Source organism: Humulus lupulus, chromosome 6 (assembly GCF_963169125.1).
Source record: "Humulus lupulus chromosome 6, drHumLupu1.1, whole genome shotgun sequence".
NCBI lineage: Eukaryota > Viridiplantae > Streptophyta > Magnoliopsida > Rosales > Cannabaceae > Humulus > Humulus lupulus.
In genome coordinates, this window is record NC_084798.1 from 104086574 (window position 1) to 104102290 (window position 15717).

General features: G+C 40.5%; 1 protein-coding gene across 1 annotated transcript; it reads right to left on the minus strand.

Annotated features, from left to right (window-relative positions):
• Positions 1–3660: 3660 nt before the first annotated feature.
• Positions 3661–4053, minus strand: LOC133785367 (uncharacterized). Its single transcript, XM_062224614.1, has 2 exons — positions 3903–4053; positions 3661–3833 (listed from the first exon to the last, which is right to left on the minus strand). The coding sequence occupies exons 1-2, from the start codon at positions 4051–4053 to the stop codon at positions 3661–3663; spliced, it is 324 nt and encodes a 107-aa protein (XP_062080598.1).
• Positions 4054–15717: the final 11664 nt, after the last annotated feature.

A 15717-nucleotide genomic window follows, 5' to 3' on the forward strand; every position in this document is an offset into this window, starting at 1 on the left:
CCACTAATATAAACACACAATGATCAAAAATCAAAAGATCTTTATAGGCTTGTAATGTAAGGCTAAGGTTAAGGGTAGTTGAGAAAGATACATTTAAGCTCAAATCATACCATAGCATACATTAATTTCATTATTTGAACCTGCCCCAAATTTTCCCATACAATTCAAGAAATACTTATTTTGTCTTACTCTTCTTTCCATAATGATCTCATTATTTCCCCCACACTTATACTTTTGCAAAATTTGCATATAAGAATATATTTTTTCATTGCAAATCATTTTCTTTTGTTTTGTTTTTTTTTAATAATATTTCAAAGAGAGAAATAGAGATCATACACAAATTACAACCAAACAAATAACCCATAAGTATTTTCTTTTTTTTTTTACAAACCATCCCACAAAATAAAAAATCATATATATAACCATGGTGCAATGGGATACAATAAAGAAATATTTTTTTCAATGAGGTATAGGGTCAAAATTTTCGGTTCATAGAAGAAAAGTAACAGTCGTCATGGCTCAAACATGGGTAACTAGGGATTATCATATAATAGGTTGGCTTGAACAGCTCAAACGATCCAAAGAACTCTCTTAATCATCTTTCTAATAATGTGTACTTATGATTTCGACTCAAACAATTAATCAATGATTTCTAGAGTGGTTGAGACTTCAAATTTTTTTTTTTTTTTCAATAAGCATAAATCTTTTCCAACACATTTAAGTGGTTAATTCAATAGTGCATAGAGCAAAAAAAAAAAACATAAATCAAAATTGCAATTCACATAGGAGTCAAGCACACAAATCATACAAAATTCCTCATTGTCTAACATCACTTTAAGCACAATTCAAAGTTTCTTCATCGAACAATGCTTTCAACAAGACCAACACAACTGAACTAAAATTAAAGACAGATACTAATAGACACTAAAGAAAACGAACATAACAGAAAGTTAACAAAGACATAACAAAACAGAAAATTTCCTTCCCCCACAGTTAAACAGTACATTGTCCTCAATGGACTTAGGAAAATAGAAAATAAAGTGAAAAGAGAAGAAAGAAAAACTCCCTCATAACAAGTTACTCCTCAGGAATATCCATATCTACAGCGCTAGCAACATCCTCATCATCAGGGGCCTGATATGGCACCATGGGCATGGGAACCGGTGGTGGGTATGGCTGCAACCAAGTAGGAGCAGGTGGATATGTAGACATATCCACATTCAAACAAGCCTAATCCATCCTATAACAAATATCTTGATAGCTCGCATATTCCACAAACCTCTGGTTGTGAGCCAGGATATGTTGAGTATTGGCCAGAATATCAAGTCGGCCATGATAAACCTCTTGCTCCAAAGCTTGCAAACGTTATTGAGTGGTTCTTCTACTATCATTCAGAGGGGGAACAGGCGCTGGAATAGAAGATTGGGTTTGATCATTAGCTTTAGGAGCGGTTTTTCCCTTCAATCGATCAAGGGTATTGTGATCAATAATGCGCAATGGATGCACTTTGTCTTCAGATTCATCCCAAGGAACATCCGCATTCTTGCATACTGCAGTGATCAATGAGGGAACAGAAAATCCATTCGTTACTTGGCTCATACTTTGGATGATGGAACCATGAATAATTTTCCCCACATTAATTGTTTTGTCAGTGAGAATAACATAAAGGAGAACTGCCTCATGAATATCAACGTGAACAAGTTGGGTTGTCGGCATTAATTTTGCCCCCATGAACCCCTGCCAAGCTTTTGTATTGCTATCCAGATAAACGATTTTGATGTAGCGAGGAGCCCCATTATTATATAAAGTTCATACAACACCCGACATTGCAATCTCGTCAATAATAGCTTGATGATTAAAATTATCTTTAACAGAACCATATTCATCACGTTGAAAGTGGGGTAGCTCGTAATAGCTATTAATATCAGATGCTTTGAATGAAACTTTCACACCTCTCACTTTCACCTTGTAATTTTCATGAGCCACAGCATTGGCATAAAATTCGCGAACAATAGGACCAATGCCAAGTTCGGGATGTGCACACAATTTTTCCCAACCCTGAGACTCAATTTGATGCATGAGGAAAGGTTGATCATGATGCATGTGGAGATCAAATCCTCGTTCAGGGACCCACGCCTTGTCATGAGCAATGGCATTCATGTAACTCTCATAGGCCTCGGTGGACACAAACCTTTGAGGATCATAGGGAATTGGCGTTGATGAAGAAGCTTGATATCTATTTGTCTTTTGAGCCATGGTTGTCCAAAAATTAGAAAAATGAAGAAGAAGAACCCAAAAACACCATTGTTAGTCACCAAAAGATTCAGAGAAAAACACCACAATGCCCAACATTGATCCATACCAAAGTTTAAATGCCCCCAATTCCGGGGTCAAAGTAACACAATGCATCAACTCAACTCATACATAACCAATTCTAACTTACCCCAAGAACACTCATACAACAACCATATACTCCATTCCTCACAAGCTTTTTATCAAACACTCAGAGTGCAGAAAAATACCATCTCCAACAAATTATACACCATAAAGTAAAACTTCCCAAAAATCATAATGTGCATGAATTAATAATCAAAGTAATGCAAAAGACATTGATTACCAACATAGACAACCACACAAATGTTTCCAAAATACACCACATTTCAATTATTCAATTGACAAAACAAATACTTTTCATAATTGAAAAATTGATCAAAGAAAAACTTACTTGATGAGAGTATTGAATGTGAATACAAACCTCTTTTGAATATATATGTGAAATGTATAAGAAATGCAGAAAACAAAATGGGATGTGTGAATTTTCATATTAGTATGGAGGAATAGGGGTGGAGATGTGTTTATGGAGTAATTGAAGAAGAAAGAAAGAAATGGGTAAAATGAATTAGAGTGATTGTGATGGAAAAAGAATAAAGAAAACAATGGGAAATGGAGGAATTGATGTGGGTTTTGTGATGAGAATTATGGGAAAAAGAAGAAACAGGAATGGTGGTTTCTTTGTGATTTTTAAAGGAATGATGAAATGGAGTTTTTAAATGTAATATGTGTGTTGAAATAGTAGGCTATGGCCTGCGAAATTCGTGCCGCGGCCTACACATAAACCTGACGTTGCTCCCCTTATTTTTTTTCTGAAAAACTTTCGTGTGTCGCGGCTTAGGAAATGTGTGACGCGGCCTACATTGTACCTGAAGATATTTCTAGAGAAAGGGCCTCGACCTAGGAAAGACGTGTCGTGGCCTGCAAAGAGGTTTTTGTCTGAAAAACCGTTCGTAGGCCGCGACTTGCAAAATTCGTGCCACCGCCTGCGAACTCTCCTGAAACTTTCTTCCTTTTTTTTCGTAAAAGGGCCGCAGTCTAAGAAAAGTGTGCCGCGGCCTAAAAACTTCCTGAAGCTTTTTTTTTCGGAAAAGGGTCGCAGCCTAGGAAAGATGTGCCGTGGCCTGAGGTCCTTTTTTTTCAAATATATTTGTTTTTTCTTTTTCATGATTTTCACGGTTCTAATTATCGAAATTAAACTAAAATGACCACAACAAAAATAAAAATAAATTAAAGAAATTGTTAAACTTAAAGGAAAAAATAATAATTATTAAAATAAACTAATTTACAAAGTAGCTAAGTTTATCGTCGCTAGCTCGACTTAATGCTTCATTCATCAACATTTACCAGGTCAATGAGGTGAATCACAGCAGCTTGTTCTTTCTCCATTGATTCGTAATATGGTTTTAATCTCTGACCATTCACCTTGAATGACTTTTCTGTACTTGGACTTACAACTTCGACCACTCCATGAGGAAAAACCTTGGTGACAGTAAACGGACCTAACTAGCAAGACTTCAACTTCCCAGGAAAAAGTTTAAGGCGCGAGTGATACATGAGAACTTTCTGACCTTCCACAAAACTCTTTCGAAGAATATGTTTGTCATGAAAAGCTTTGGTTTTCTCCTTATAGATTCTCGAGCTCTCATATGCTTCATTGCGTATTTCTTCTAGCTCATGCAATTGAAGCATTCGTTGTTGTCCTATTGCAACCATGTCCATGTTACACTTCTTTACAACCCACCAAGCCTTATGCTCTAGCTCTACCGGTAGATGGAAAGGCTCCCATACACCAGCCGATACGGTGACATACCGATAGGTGTTTTATATGTCGTACGATAATCCCACAAGGCATCATCAAGCCTTGTACTCCAATCTTTCCGGTTTGGAGTTACAGTCTTCTCAAGAATCAATTCGATTTCACGATTAGACACCTCCACTTGCCCGTTGGCTTGTGGATGATAAGCAACTGTCACCTTGTGAGTTACACTATAGTGTCGAAACAATGCTTCTATACTCTTGTTACAAAAATGAGTGCCTCGATCACTAATTATGGCCTTGGGTGTACCAAAGCGCACAAAAATGTTGGAGCGAATGAAATCCACCACTTTTTTTTAATTATTCGTTCTAGTTTCAATTGCTTCCACCCATTTAGACACGTAGTCCACTGCCAAAAGAATATATTCATAGCCGAAAGAGGATGGGAACGGTCCCATGAAATCCATACCCCAAACATCAAAAATCTCAAGAATTAAAATAGGAGTTTGAGGCATTTGATCCTTGGCCGTTATGTTACCAACTCGTTGACAATGATCACATGCCTTACAATAAGCATAAGAATCTTTGAAAATTGTGGGCCAATAGAAACCGTTGTCGAATATCTTACGAGTTGTCCTCTTAGGTCCAAAATGTCCACCACAAGCATAAGCATGACTAAAAGCAAGGATGGAACGAAATTCAGATTCAGGTACACACCTTCGAATGATTTGATCTATACAATGCTTCCAAAGATAAGGTTCATCCCATAGTGGTGAGCATCATGCTTGATCTTGTTCTGTTGTGCTTGTGTGAGATCATTTGGTAACTCCTTTGAAGCAAGGTAGTTTACAATGTCGGCATACCAAGGAATAACTTCTTGCATGGCGAGGAGTTGCTCATCCGGAAATTTTTCTTCTATGGGAAAATTATCTTCATCCCAAATAAGACGACTCAAGTGGTCTACCACCATATTCTCAGAACCCTTTTTATCTTTTATCTCCAAATCAGACTCTTGAAGAAGTAGAATCCACCGAATTAGCTGAGGCTTGGCTTCTTTCTTTGCCAATAGATAGCGAAGAGTAGCATGATCTGTATAAACAATCACTTTAGTTCCAATCAAGTATGATCCCAACTTTTCCAAGCCAAAAATGACCGCCAAGAGCTCTTTTTCAATGGTGGAATAATTAAGTTGAGCATCATTAAGAGTGCGAGAAACATAGTATATAACATGAGGAAGCTTGTCAACTCGCTGCCCAAGAACAGCACCCACGACATAGTCACTTGCATCACACATGAGTTCAAAAGGTAGCTCCCAATTTGGTGGCTGAATTATAGGAGCTGTAGTCAAAGACTCTTTTCATAAGTTGAAAGCCACTAAACACTTTTCATTAAACTCGAACTTTACATCTTTTTGAAGAAGGTTGCATAGTGGCGTGGAAATTTTAGAGAAATCCTTGATAAATCGCTGATAGAACCCAGCATACCCTAGGAATGATCTCACTTCTTTCACACTAGTCGGAGATGGTAGAGAATAAATTAAATCAATCTTTGCCTTATCAACCTCTATTCCCTTGATTGAAATCACTTGACCCAAAACTATACCTTGGTTTACCATAAAATGACATTTTTCCCAATTAAGCACAAGGTTAGTTTCAATACACTGCTGGTGTACCAATGTAGAGTCCAAGAATTTTACTTAGCTAGTTAGATAGTAGTAATAGCTAGTAGTAGTTATAGTATGTTTATTACTATGGATTTTTGTTCAAGCCGGGACTTAGTTGGACACTCGTAGCAACACTTATAGATTTCATAAGTTTAACCTATAGTTTAAGAATATTAATTATAACATAATGTTTGATTAATATAGCTGATCATGAAGATGATATTTATGACACTATAAGGTTTAGATAAAACTAATAAGATCATGACACATGTCATGTGCATGTTTATTGAGAAATTAAGTATTTTTGAGGAATAGTTTTATAAGAGAAATATTTGAAAACCCCAGAATCTGCTAGCAGCTTTAAAATCATTATATGACTCAGTCAAAGCTGTTTACTCAACTCAAATTAGGCTGAAAAAGTGCAATTATGTGTATAATATTTCAGTGTATGTTGATATATCGCACCTCTAGGGGCGATATATCGCCACACGGAGAATACAAAATCACGTGACCCGATCAGACTCTTGGCTTCGGGCTAGGGCCAAGCCTCATGCTTGGACACACACATCCGGCCGGATGCATTTTCCCCTTGGCTCCTCGGACATGCGTCCGACCAGGCCTTCTCGGACATGAGTCCGACCACATCCCCTCGAACATGAGTCTGACCACGTCTTGGACTGCTCCTCGGACCAAAGTCCGACCACGCCTTGGACTACTCCTCGGACCAAAGTCCGACCACGCCTTGGACTGCTCCTCGGACCAAAGTCCGAACACACCTTTGGACTGCTCCTCGAACCAAAGTCCGACCACACCTCTTATGGGTGCTCCTCGGACCCAGGTCCGAGCCACACTTTGGCTCTCCTCGGACCAAGGTCTGAGCCATACTTTCCTTGGCTTTCCGCAGACCAAGGTCCGAGCCACACTTTCCTTGGCTCTCCTCGGATCAAGGTCCGAGCCACACCTTCCTTGGACTCCTCGGACTAAGGTCCGAGCCACACCACTTGGACTCCTCGGACTAAAGTCCGACCGGACCTCTTGGGGCTTCTCTTCGGAACAAGGTCCGATCACATCCTTTGGAGTGCTTTCCTTGGACCAAGGTCCGACTGGGCACAGGTGCGGTAGTAGCTCCTCGGACTGGCACAGCCGCTCGGATGCATCTCTTCCAGCCACTTGGACATCAACCTTGAATGCATGGGCTGCTCGGACTAGCACAGCTGCTTGGATGTAACTCGTCTTGGTCGGACGTAGCACCTTAGGCACCAAATTTCTGGGCCTAGATCCTCGGACATAGGCGAGATGCTCCTCGAATCAACATGCATCTGATCGGCCATCTCAAGGTGTATGCTCGACACCACACATTTTTTAAACACTAAGCACCTTTAGGCACTCTTAGGCACTTGCTTGGGCACATGTCATAGCCATTTAAGTCCTTCCCTACAAAAGACCACCAAAGCACCTTGTTCGAATCTCCCATAATTATTTTGAGAGATTGATTTCTCTCAATCAATCTTGGTGAAAAATTAACTTCTCCTCTCAAAGACAATTTTTCACTATGTAATATTTACTTTGCATGCATTTGTTTGATTCACTCCAGTGAAGTTGATTGGTGATACATGCTTAGCCGACCAGGGAAGTTGTATCTGCTCTCCTGAATAAGAAAACTTTGCACCTGATCAGCTAAACTTGTAGCTGTTGGCATTTATACTTTACTTCTCTTTGTTAACTTAAAACATTCTAAGTCTCCTCTTGACTTAAAAAGTTATAAGTTTTTTTTTCTGTGAATAGTAAAGTCACTCTGGTGTATGCCATACATTTTCGCATGAGTACTTAGTTTTCTAACTTAGAAATTCTAGACATTTCATAAGTCCATACTAAGTATGCTTTCTCACACTCTTATTGCTCTAACATTTTATGAGCATGCTTATTGTCACACGAATATCTGCTCCTAACTTGAAAAAATTTTAGAAATAAATTCCAAGTTACTTAAGCTTTGTCAAACAAGTTAGCTTAATGGCCTTTTTGGACTTCGAAAATTTACAAGTCAGCCTAAAAACAGATATATTAACTCGTGCTCTTATTGCCTGTGTTAAATTATATACCAGTATACCCCATGTGCCCCCCAGGTGATTGAGGGTTGAAAGATCCTCAGTCACTTGCTACTTGACAGAATCTGTTCGAGCAGTTGATTACTCGTGAAACACATAGAATATATGGAAAATATTCTAGCAGTTGAACACTGCTTGAACATATCGACCAATTGAACACTGTCCGATTTTACCGACTAGTTGAACACTGCTCGGATAACTAACACACATGCATATTTGTAGCAAGAATCGACCACGCTGCGCGTAGTCTCTTTTATTTCTCGTAAATTAAAAAGGACAAAACATGTCTAATAACGAGTCTTAAACAACCAAAATTGTTCAAAAATAAAATGACTGGTTAGCAAATAACCAGCTCATACACCAAACTTAAATAACAAGTCTAAAAACTCGAAATCAAGCTACCACTCTGAAAGCGGTATTTAAAAATAATATATCCTTCGATGCTCTATGTGCACGCCACTCCAGTGATTCATGATCCTAGCACTCCTGCTCAGCATACTTCTCCTTTTGCTTTGTTGCTCTCCTCAACCAAGTGTGGACCTCCACATATAGTGTCTAAGGTGAAGTCCATAGGTCCAGGCGGCAAGGGTGGAGATCTTTGTCGCTTGAGACCAGAGTTGCTGCTACCTCCTTCTCCTTGGGGGTTCTCTACCCGGTACTTCCTCAACTTGCCCGACCGGAGAAGAAATTCTATCTCGTCCTTGAGGTGGTTGCATTCATTCGTGTCGTGACCATAATCTTCATGGAAGCGACAAAACTTGTTCATGTCTCTCTTCCTCATCTCTCTCCTGATGGGTGGAGGCTTCTTGTAGGGAACCTCTTCTTGACTAGCAAGATATATCTCTACTCGGCTAGTTGAGAGAGTGGTGTAGTTAGTGAATTGAGGCTCATACTTGGTTGGATTTTCACTTGAACTCAACTTTGCTTTCTTTTCCTCATGGTGGTCAGACCCATTATTTCCACGTTTCTTTCCACCATCACTAGGAGAGTCAGTTGATCTGCCCGGATTGTTTATGCCATTCTCCCCCTTCTCTATTGCATCATCCTATTTCATATATTTGTCCGCCCGGTCAAGAAATTGTTGAAGTGTTGAAATTGGATGGCGATGGATGCTGTCCCATAGAGGACTCCGATAAATTATCCCAGCAGATATGGCAACCATCTTCCCCTCGTCTCCTACAGCAGTTGCTCTATTGGCTTCTCTCATGAATCTCTGTATATAGTTCTTTAGAGACTCATCTTTTCCTTGTTTGATATCTTCCAAGTCGTTGGCATAAACTGGTGGAGTCCGGGCAGTGCTGAATTGTCTACAAAACTCCTTCCTGAATGCTTCCCAAGAGGTAATGGAGTTTGGCTTAAACTTCCAATACCACTCCTGGGCAGTGTCCGTCAAGGTGGTTGGGAAGACTCTACACCGATAGTCATCACTTACTCCGAGCAGTTCCATCTGATCTTCAAACTTCCCAACATGTCTGATGGGATCTGCCTTTTTTGTATAAATTGGCAGTACTGGTGCTTTGTACTTTGCTGGTGGCTGGGCTGCTCTAATTCGAGCACAAAATTGGCTGCCACTCCGGTGGTCGATTGCATCTATCTCGGAAGGTCATTTCGACAAACCTTGCACTGCACCTGCTAGCATGTCAAGCTGGGCTTGGATGGCTGGTGCAACTGATGAGGTTCCAAGGTCTTGACCGCCTGGTCGGGCATTACCATCTGGCGCGCCACCATCAAGTATTTCTACTTGACTGGCAGGGCGGTCCAGATTTTTCCCTTCGACCGAGACGGTCCTTCTCTTGTTGGTGATAACATCCCTTAGATCCTTCTGAGAAGCATGCGCTCCTACCCGATCGAACACCATACTCTTCGATTTCCCAGAGGGCTTACTAAGCGGGACTTCCTCTCTCCTGCTACACTGCTGGTCGGGGTGCAGTGGAGGCTTCTTGGCGCGCTCTGGGCAGTTTTCTCCTCCTTGTGGGTTGTGGCCCTCCTTTTCTTTTGACTGGTCGGTGGGATGACTATCAGCCTCATCACGACCATGCCCATCTTTGAACTATGACGTCCTTTTATCTCGAGGAGCTCTATTTTGCTCCTGCCCAGGTGGAGTCTTCTTACTACCCGATCGGTGACTTCCAGATCTTGAAGTTTCTGATCGGTGGCTCCTAGAGGGGGTCCTAGAGTGCTCCCTTTGTGTTGAGGCAGTGTGTGATTGGACTCCATCTTCCTCACGACTAGGTGGGTTATTACCTCCCCTCCTTGGTCTATCATTATTCTTACCACCAACTTCTGTGGTCCTTGCTCCTGGAGGGGATCCTCCTCGTGCTGCAGCTTGGGCATTGGCTTGGGCCAACTGGGTAGCTGCCTCTAAAGCAAGTGCTGCTTCACGATGTCTCCGGTTGACCTCCTCCTGTTGTTGTCTGAGCTCCTCGCTTCTAGCCTCCATATCGCGTCTTTGCTACTCTAACGCAGCTCTCTGCCTGGCCATCTCTTCAGCAAACGCCTCCTGCCTGGCGTGGAATTGTGCCATCTCCTCCTGGAAGGCCCCCATGGCCTCTTGGAGCTCTTCAACTCCTGGAGTTACGTCCTCGAGCATGACTCTAGGCTCATTCTCATGGTCTTGTGGGCTAGGACCTTCTGATCTAGCAGGCTCTTTAGAGGAGCTTGTCTTCTTGGAGGCTGCATTGGTGTTCTTAGGTGCCATATGATTTCAGGGACCGTCTGTATTTCTCTTCAGGCTCTCAATGAAAGCACCAAAATGTTGACCGCGTTTTTGGCCAACGACGTGAGAACGTCAAAAATGATAAACCTTCAAGAGAAATAAAACGACACAGACGGGTTTTAAACAGAAAATAAAAAACACAGCAATTTTTATAGTGGTTCAGCCCCAATATGTTGGTAATAGCCTAATCTACTTAGAGTTATGATTATAGATCTGTACTCAAGATCAGATGAACTGAGTCAACTGAGTTTCTTCAGTACAGATTACAAAAATACAAGGATTCTTTCAGATACACGCACTTTCTCTCTCTAGAAAACTCAGACCCAAAATTTCCCCAAAAGTCTCGAAAGAAGGAGAAGAAGCCATTTTCTGATCCCACAAGCCATATATTTATAGGCTTAGGATCGTACATCTGATATCCCCTAGAATTGGGATATTTCATTATATTTATTATATTTAAATTACAAAAAACATTCAAAATGCAACAAAACCCCCAATTTGTGGGAAGAATGAGAGATTCCCGCATGTGCCAAGAGCGGTTCTTGTTGAAGCCGTTTCTGGGAATCTTTACTTAGTCCTCCTCTATCTGGTCGACCCATATCTCCTACTGACCATTCATGCAAGTGCTGGTCGAACACATGCATGCTGGACATATGCAAGTGCTGGTAGGACATGCACTTGCTAGTAGGACATGCACTTGCTGGTAGGACATGCATTTGCTGGTCGGATATGTGCATGGTGGTAGGACATGCACTCCTCTCCTCTAACATGGCACTCTCCTCTAGCATGCCATATCTCTCCTCTAACATGGCACTCTCCTCTCCTCAGACCAAGGTCCGACCACTCCACCTTGGGCTCTCCTCGGACCAAGATCCGACCACACCATTGGGCTCTCCTCTGACCAAGATCCGACCACCACTCTTGGGCTCTCCTTGGACCACACCCTTGGGGTCTCCTCGGACCAAATTCTTGGGCTCTCCTCGGACCACACCCTTGGGGTCTCCTCGGACCACACCCTTGGGGTCTCCTTGGACCAAATTCTTGGGCTCTCCTCGGACCACACCCTTGGGGTCTCCTCGGGTGCACTTGTGCACTTGCTTGGACATGACACCTCTCAAGCAGTCAAAACTCTTCATCAGTCTACCAGGTTACTTTATCACAACTCTGAGGAGTCAATGTATTTATTGACTATTAATGTGTCTTTTACAGACCATGTACTACCATTTGTCAACTCTATTGCCACGTCATCAATCTCCATTTTTGGGGATAACAAAAGGTATTCCTATTCCTAGTTCATTTCTGTATGTTTCATTAGTTTCTTATAGTTTTCTCTACTCAAATCCTAACTCATTGTTCTCATTATCTTGGTTAGATATTGAAGTTCTTTGAACTTAAGATTTCTTGTCAGTAAGTTTCCTCTCGGTGGTTTAGTTCATTCATTTTCATCTCTTTTCTTTAGAATACTCACATTCTTCTTGTTGGTTTTAGGAGTGTTCCAAAATCCCGTCCTTGTTCTCACATCCCAGTATTGGTAAGGAAAATAGGATAGATTTTGTATTCTTTCATGTTTTGATATATGTTTATGTTATATGTATGATATGTTTTTAATTGTTTTAGTATATGAATTGTTTAGATAACAATCACATAATTTGTTTAGATAACAAATATATATATATAACTTGTTTAGATAACAAGTCCCAATAGTAGATTCCTTGGGCATATGATTGCCTAGCTAGCAAGTCCCAAGAAGTATGATGGCCATTGTAATAGATATTGTATTTATATAGTCATATGTTTATAGTATATGTTTATGATATAGTTTATGTGTATGCTTTATGTTATTAGTAGATTTTCCTTGCTGGGCATTAGGCTCATTCCTTTATTTTTATATGTGCAGGAAAATAGTTATGGCGGCGGAAAGATTCTTGGCAGCTTGGGATTGTGTATTGAGGAAGAATGGATTCGGTGGACTGTGTGAACGATTCGAGGATAATGTTGATTTCAGTCTTTTTATTATGTTTATATGTATTTTTTCGCACTTGGTTTTGTAACAAATTTATTTAAGATTTAAGTTATGTTTTATTTTTAAACAATGGGATCCCATACCCCACGTTTATGTATTTCAACTTTTACTTTATAGTTTTTAATAAAGATATGAATGTTTTGTATGTATGTTTTCTTCAGAATAGTGTCTATGTATAAGTAGTTTTAATGGTCCAAGGTCTAGAATTAGTTGGGTCATTACAGTTGGTATCAAAGCAACGGTTCATTCGCATGAAGTTCTCCTCGATACACACGCTCAAGCTCTGGATCTAACCGCCAAGTAAGTGTTATGATTATAGTTATTATGTTTATATGTATAGCTAACAATTTTAGCCTTTATGTTTTCAGTTAAGAATGAACGGATCATTAACTTATGAGGATATCCGAGCCATTAAGGCCTTAAAAAGAATTAGAGAATCGAGAAACACTGTTGGAGTGCTAGAAAGAATCAATCGAAGGCTACTTTTGTTCCACATGGAGATAGGTCACCTCCAAGAATCTAAGCAGCTCATTATGAGATCAACGGAGCAATACATTTTAGTAATTAGACTTTTTAGAGATTATCCTACTGTGATTACAGCCTTAGAAGATATTTGGGAGATGATAGATGATGAAGATGAATTGTCGGTAGCTATGAGATATTATTTTCTCATACTTAGGTTCACTTCAAAAATGGAATTTCAATTTACAAATGAGCAAAAACATAGAATTTTTACGAATCTTCCTCGAGGGAATTTTGAGGCACAAGACAATGATGACTATGAAAAAATAGATGACGATATGTTAGATGAAGGATCGGATGTATAAGATCTCGATTTTTAGAATAGATTAGTTTCCTTGTTTATTTTATTTATTTGCATTTATGATTGTAAATAGTGAAAAACCTTTTTCCAAATTAATATCATTGTTATTTTGTTAACATGTATGAGTTTGATTTTCTTTTGCAATCATAATAAATAATGACTAAGTTCGGTGAGGGTGGATACAAATCAATGAACCTGGTTCTCTATATTGAGAGTTAGGGGGCCATAGTAGTGGCAACGATTTTACTGATCCTAACCCTCCCTCAATATGGTTAACTATGGAACAACGATGAGTTTCGAGCCTGAGAATTAAGTCATATAGGATGATTAGAAATAGACTTAGAAGATAATAAAGATGGCTTATTTTTCTAAGTATAGAAACCCATTCTAATAATAAAGAAGACTTATATAATTTTCATAAGAAATCATAATTAATAGGTCCGAGTTATGTTTGTTTAGATTAAGTTTTTGCCTTAGAGCCTATTAGGGTAAAGTTCTAACATGTTTTTCTCAACTGTTAGAACTCTGCTAAGATGTCGCTCCAAAGATATGCTCTTACCAATGGAAATGCCTCCAACACTGCTCCTGTAAGCAATGAAGCCCCTCTAGTTCGCAGAAGGGGAGTGCGTGCTACTGCCAACCACAATGCACCGCTGCCGGTTGACAACACTGCAGAAATTTCCAGACTGCGGCAGTAAGTTGAAGAATTACTGCAGCAATAGCGACAATAGGCTCAGCCTCAGACTCAGCCTCTGCCTCCACCACAGCCTCAGCAAATGGCCCCAGCACCCCAACAAGTTGGTCCATATGGGGGATAGCCAGTGGCGAACTATGCGCCATACCCAGCTCAGCACATGGAGCCAGTTTATGAGCGGTTTCATAAGTAACACACTCCGAACTTTGAAGGGACTACAGACCCCTTCGAGGTGGAAGAATGGCTCAGAAATGTGGAGCCATTCCTAGCGCACATGAACCTCGGCAACACAGACTGAATATCCTGCGTTTCATCTCTACTCAAGAAAGATGCCAAAATATGGTGGGACCTAGTTCAGCAGACTCGTGATGTTGCCACCATGATTTGGACCCTATTTGTGGAGCTATTCCATAGAAAGTACTATAATTCTGCAGTCATCGCTTCAAGAGTCTAGGAGTTCGCTGGCCTGAAGCAAGGGAGTTTAGTAGTGGCAGAATATGCTCGGCAGTTCGACCGATTAGCTAAGTTTGCATCATAAATGGATCCAACTGACTTTCTGAGGGTGACCAAGTTCGTTAGAGGACTTCGAACGAAGATTGAGCTAAGGGTTAAGCTAGCAAACCCAAGAAGTACTACCTATGCTGATGTTCTAGAAACGACAATAGCAGTAGAAAGGTTGCAGGCTAATGTTAGTAAAGAGGAGGCCAGTAAGCCTGAACCTAAACAGTCAAGTCAACCTCAGAATGGTCGAAACAGAAACCACCACAACAACAGGAATCGGTCTAGCAATAACGGCCAGAAAAGAAGGCATCCTGACAATAAGCAGTCTGACAACAATAAAAGGGCACGAACGAACAATGGAAGTAATAGGCTGGGTTATGTAGAATACCCGCAATGTGCTAAATGCCAAAAGAAACATCCTGGTGAATGCCGTGCATACAACAAAGGATGCTTCAATTATGGTCAGGAAGGTCACCAAAAGAGGAAGTGTCCCCAGCTCAAGCCAGAAGGGAAAAAGGAAGACAAGATGGTTCCTGCCAGGGTATTTGCCTTATCCCAAGGAGAATCTGATGCTAGCAATAAGGAGGTCACAAGTCAGGTTTCTATCCTCAATAACATATGTTCTGTATTATTTGATTCGGGAGCCACTCATTCATATATCTTGTTAGGAATGATAGAAAAACTAGACAAATCTTGTGAAAGATTTAGAACTAGGTTTGTAACAGAGTTGCCTTCGGGCTAAGTAGTTTTATCATCATGGATAGTACGAGGCGTACCGATCAAGATTGAGGACATAGAACTAGAAGGAGACATGATAGAACTGAAGATCAAGGACTTTGACATAATATTAGGCATGGAATGGTTAGCAAGGCATGGCATAACCATCGACTGCAAACGCAAGAAAGTGACGTTCGAGACTCCTGACAGCCAGAGACTATGCTTCATGGGACAAGTTTTAGGATTACGCACACTGCTAATATCATCCCTCAAAGCTCAAAGGATGATAGAAAAAGGATGTCAAGCATTCTTAGCCAGCATCACAGATGTAGTAAAGGAAACACCACTTAAGGTTGGAGACGTCCGCATTGTAAGAGAATTCCCAG

What these genes read in the sequence shown, in the direction of transcription:
- LOC133785367 (XM_062224614.1), bottom strand. Translation starts at nt 4,053, where the DNA reads ATGGACATGGTTGCAATAGGACAACAACGAATGCTTCAATTGCATGAG. An exon ending in TCGAAAGAGTTTTGTGGAAG is followed by an intron (nt 3,834 to 3,902) that starts GTCAGAAAGTTC and finishes CTTGCTAGTTAG; the next exon opens with GTCCGTTTACTGTCACCAAG.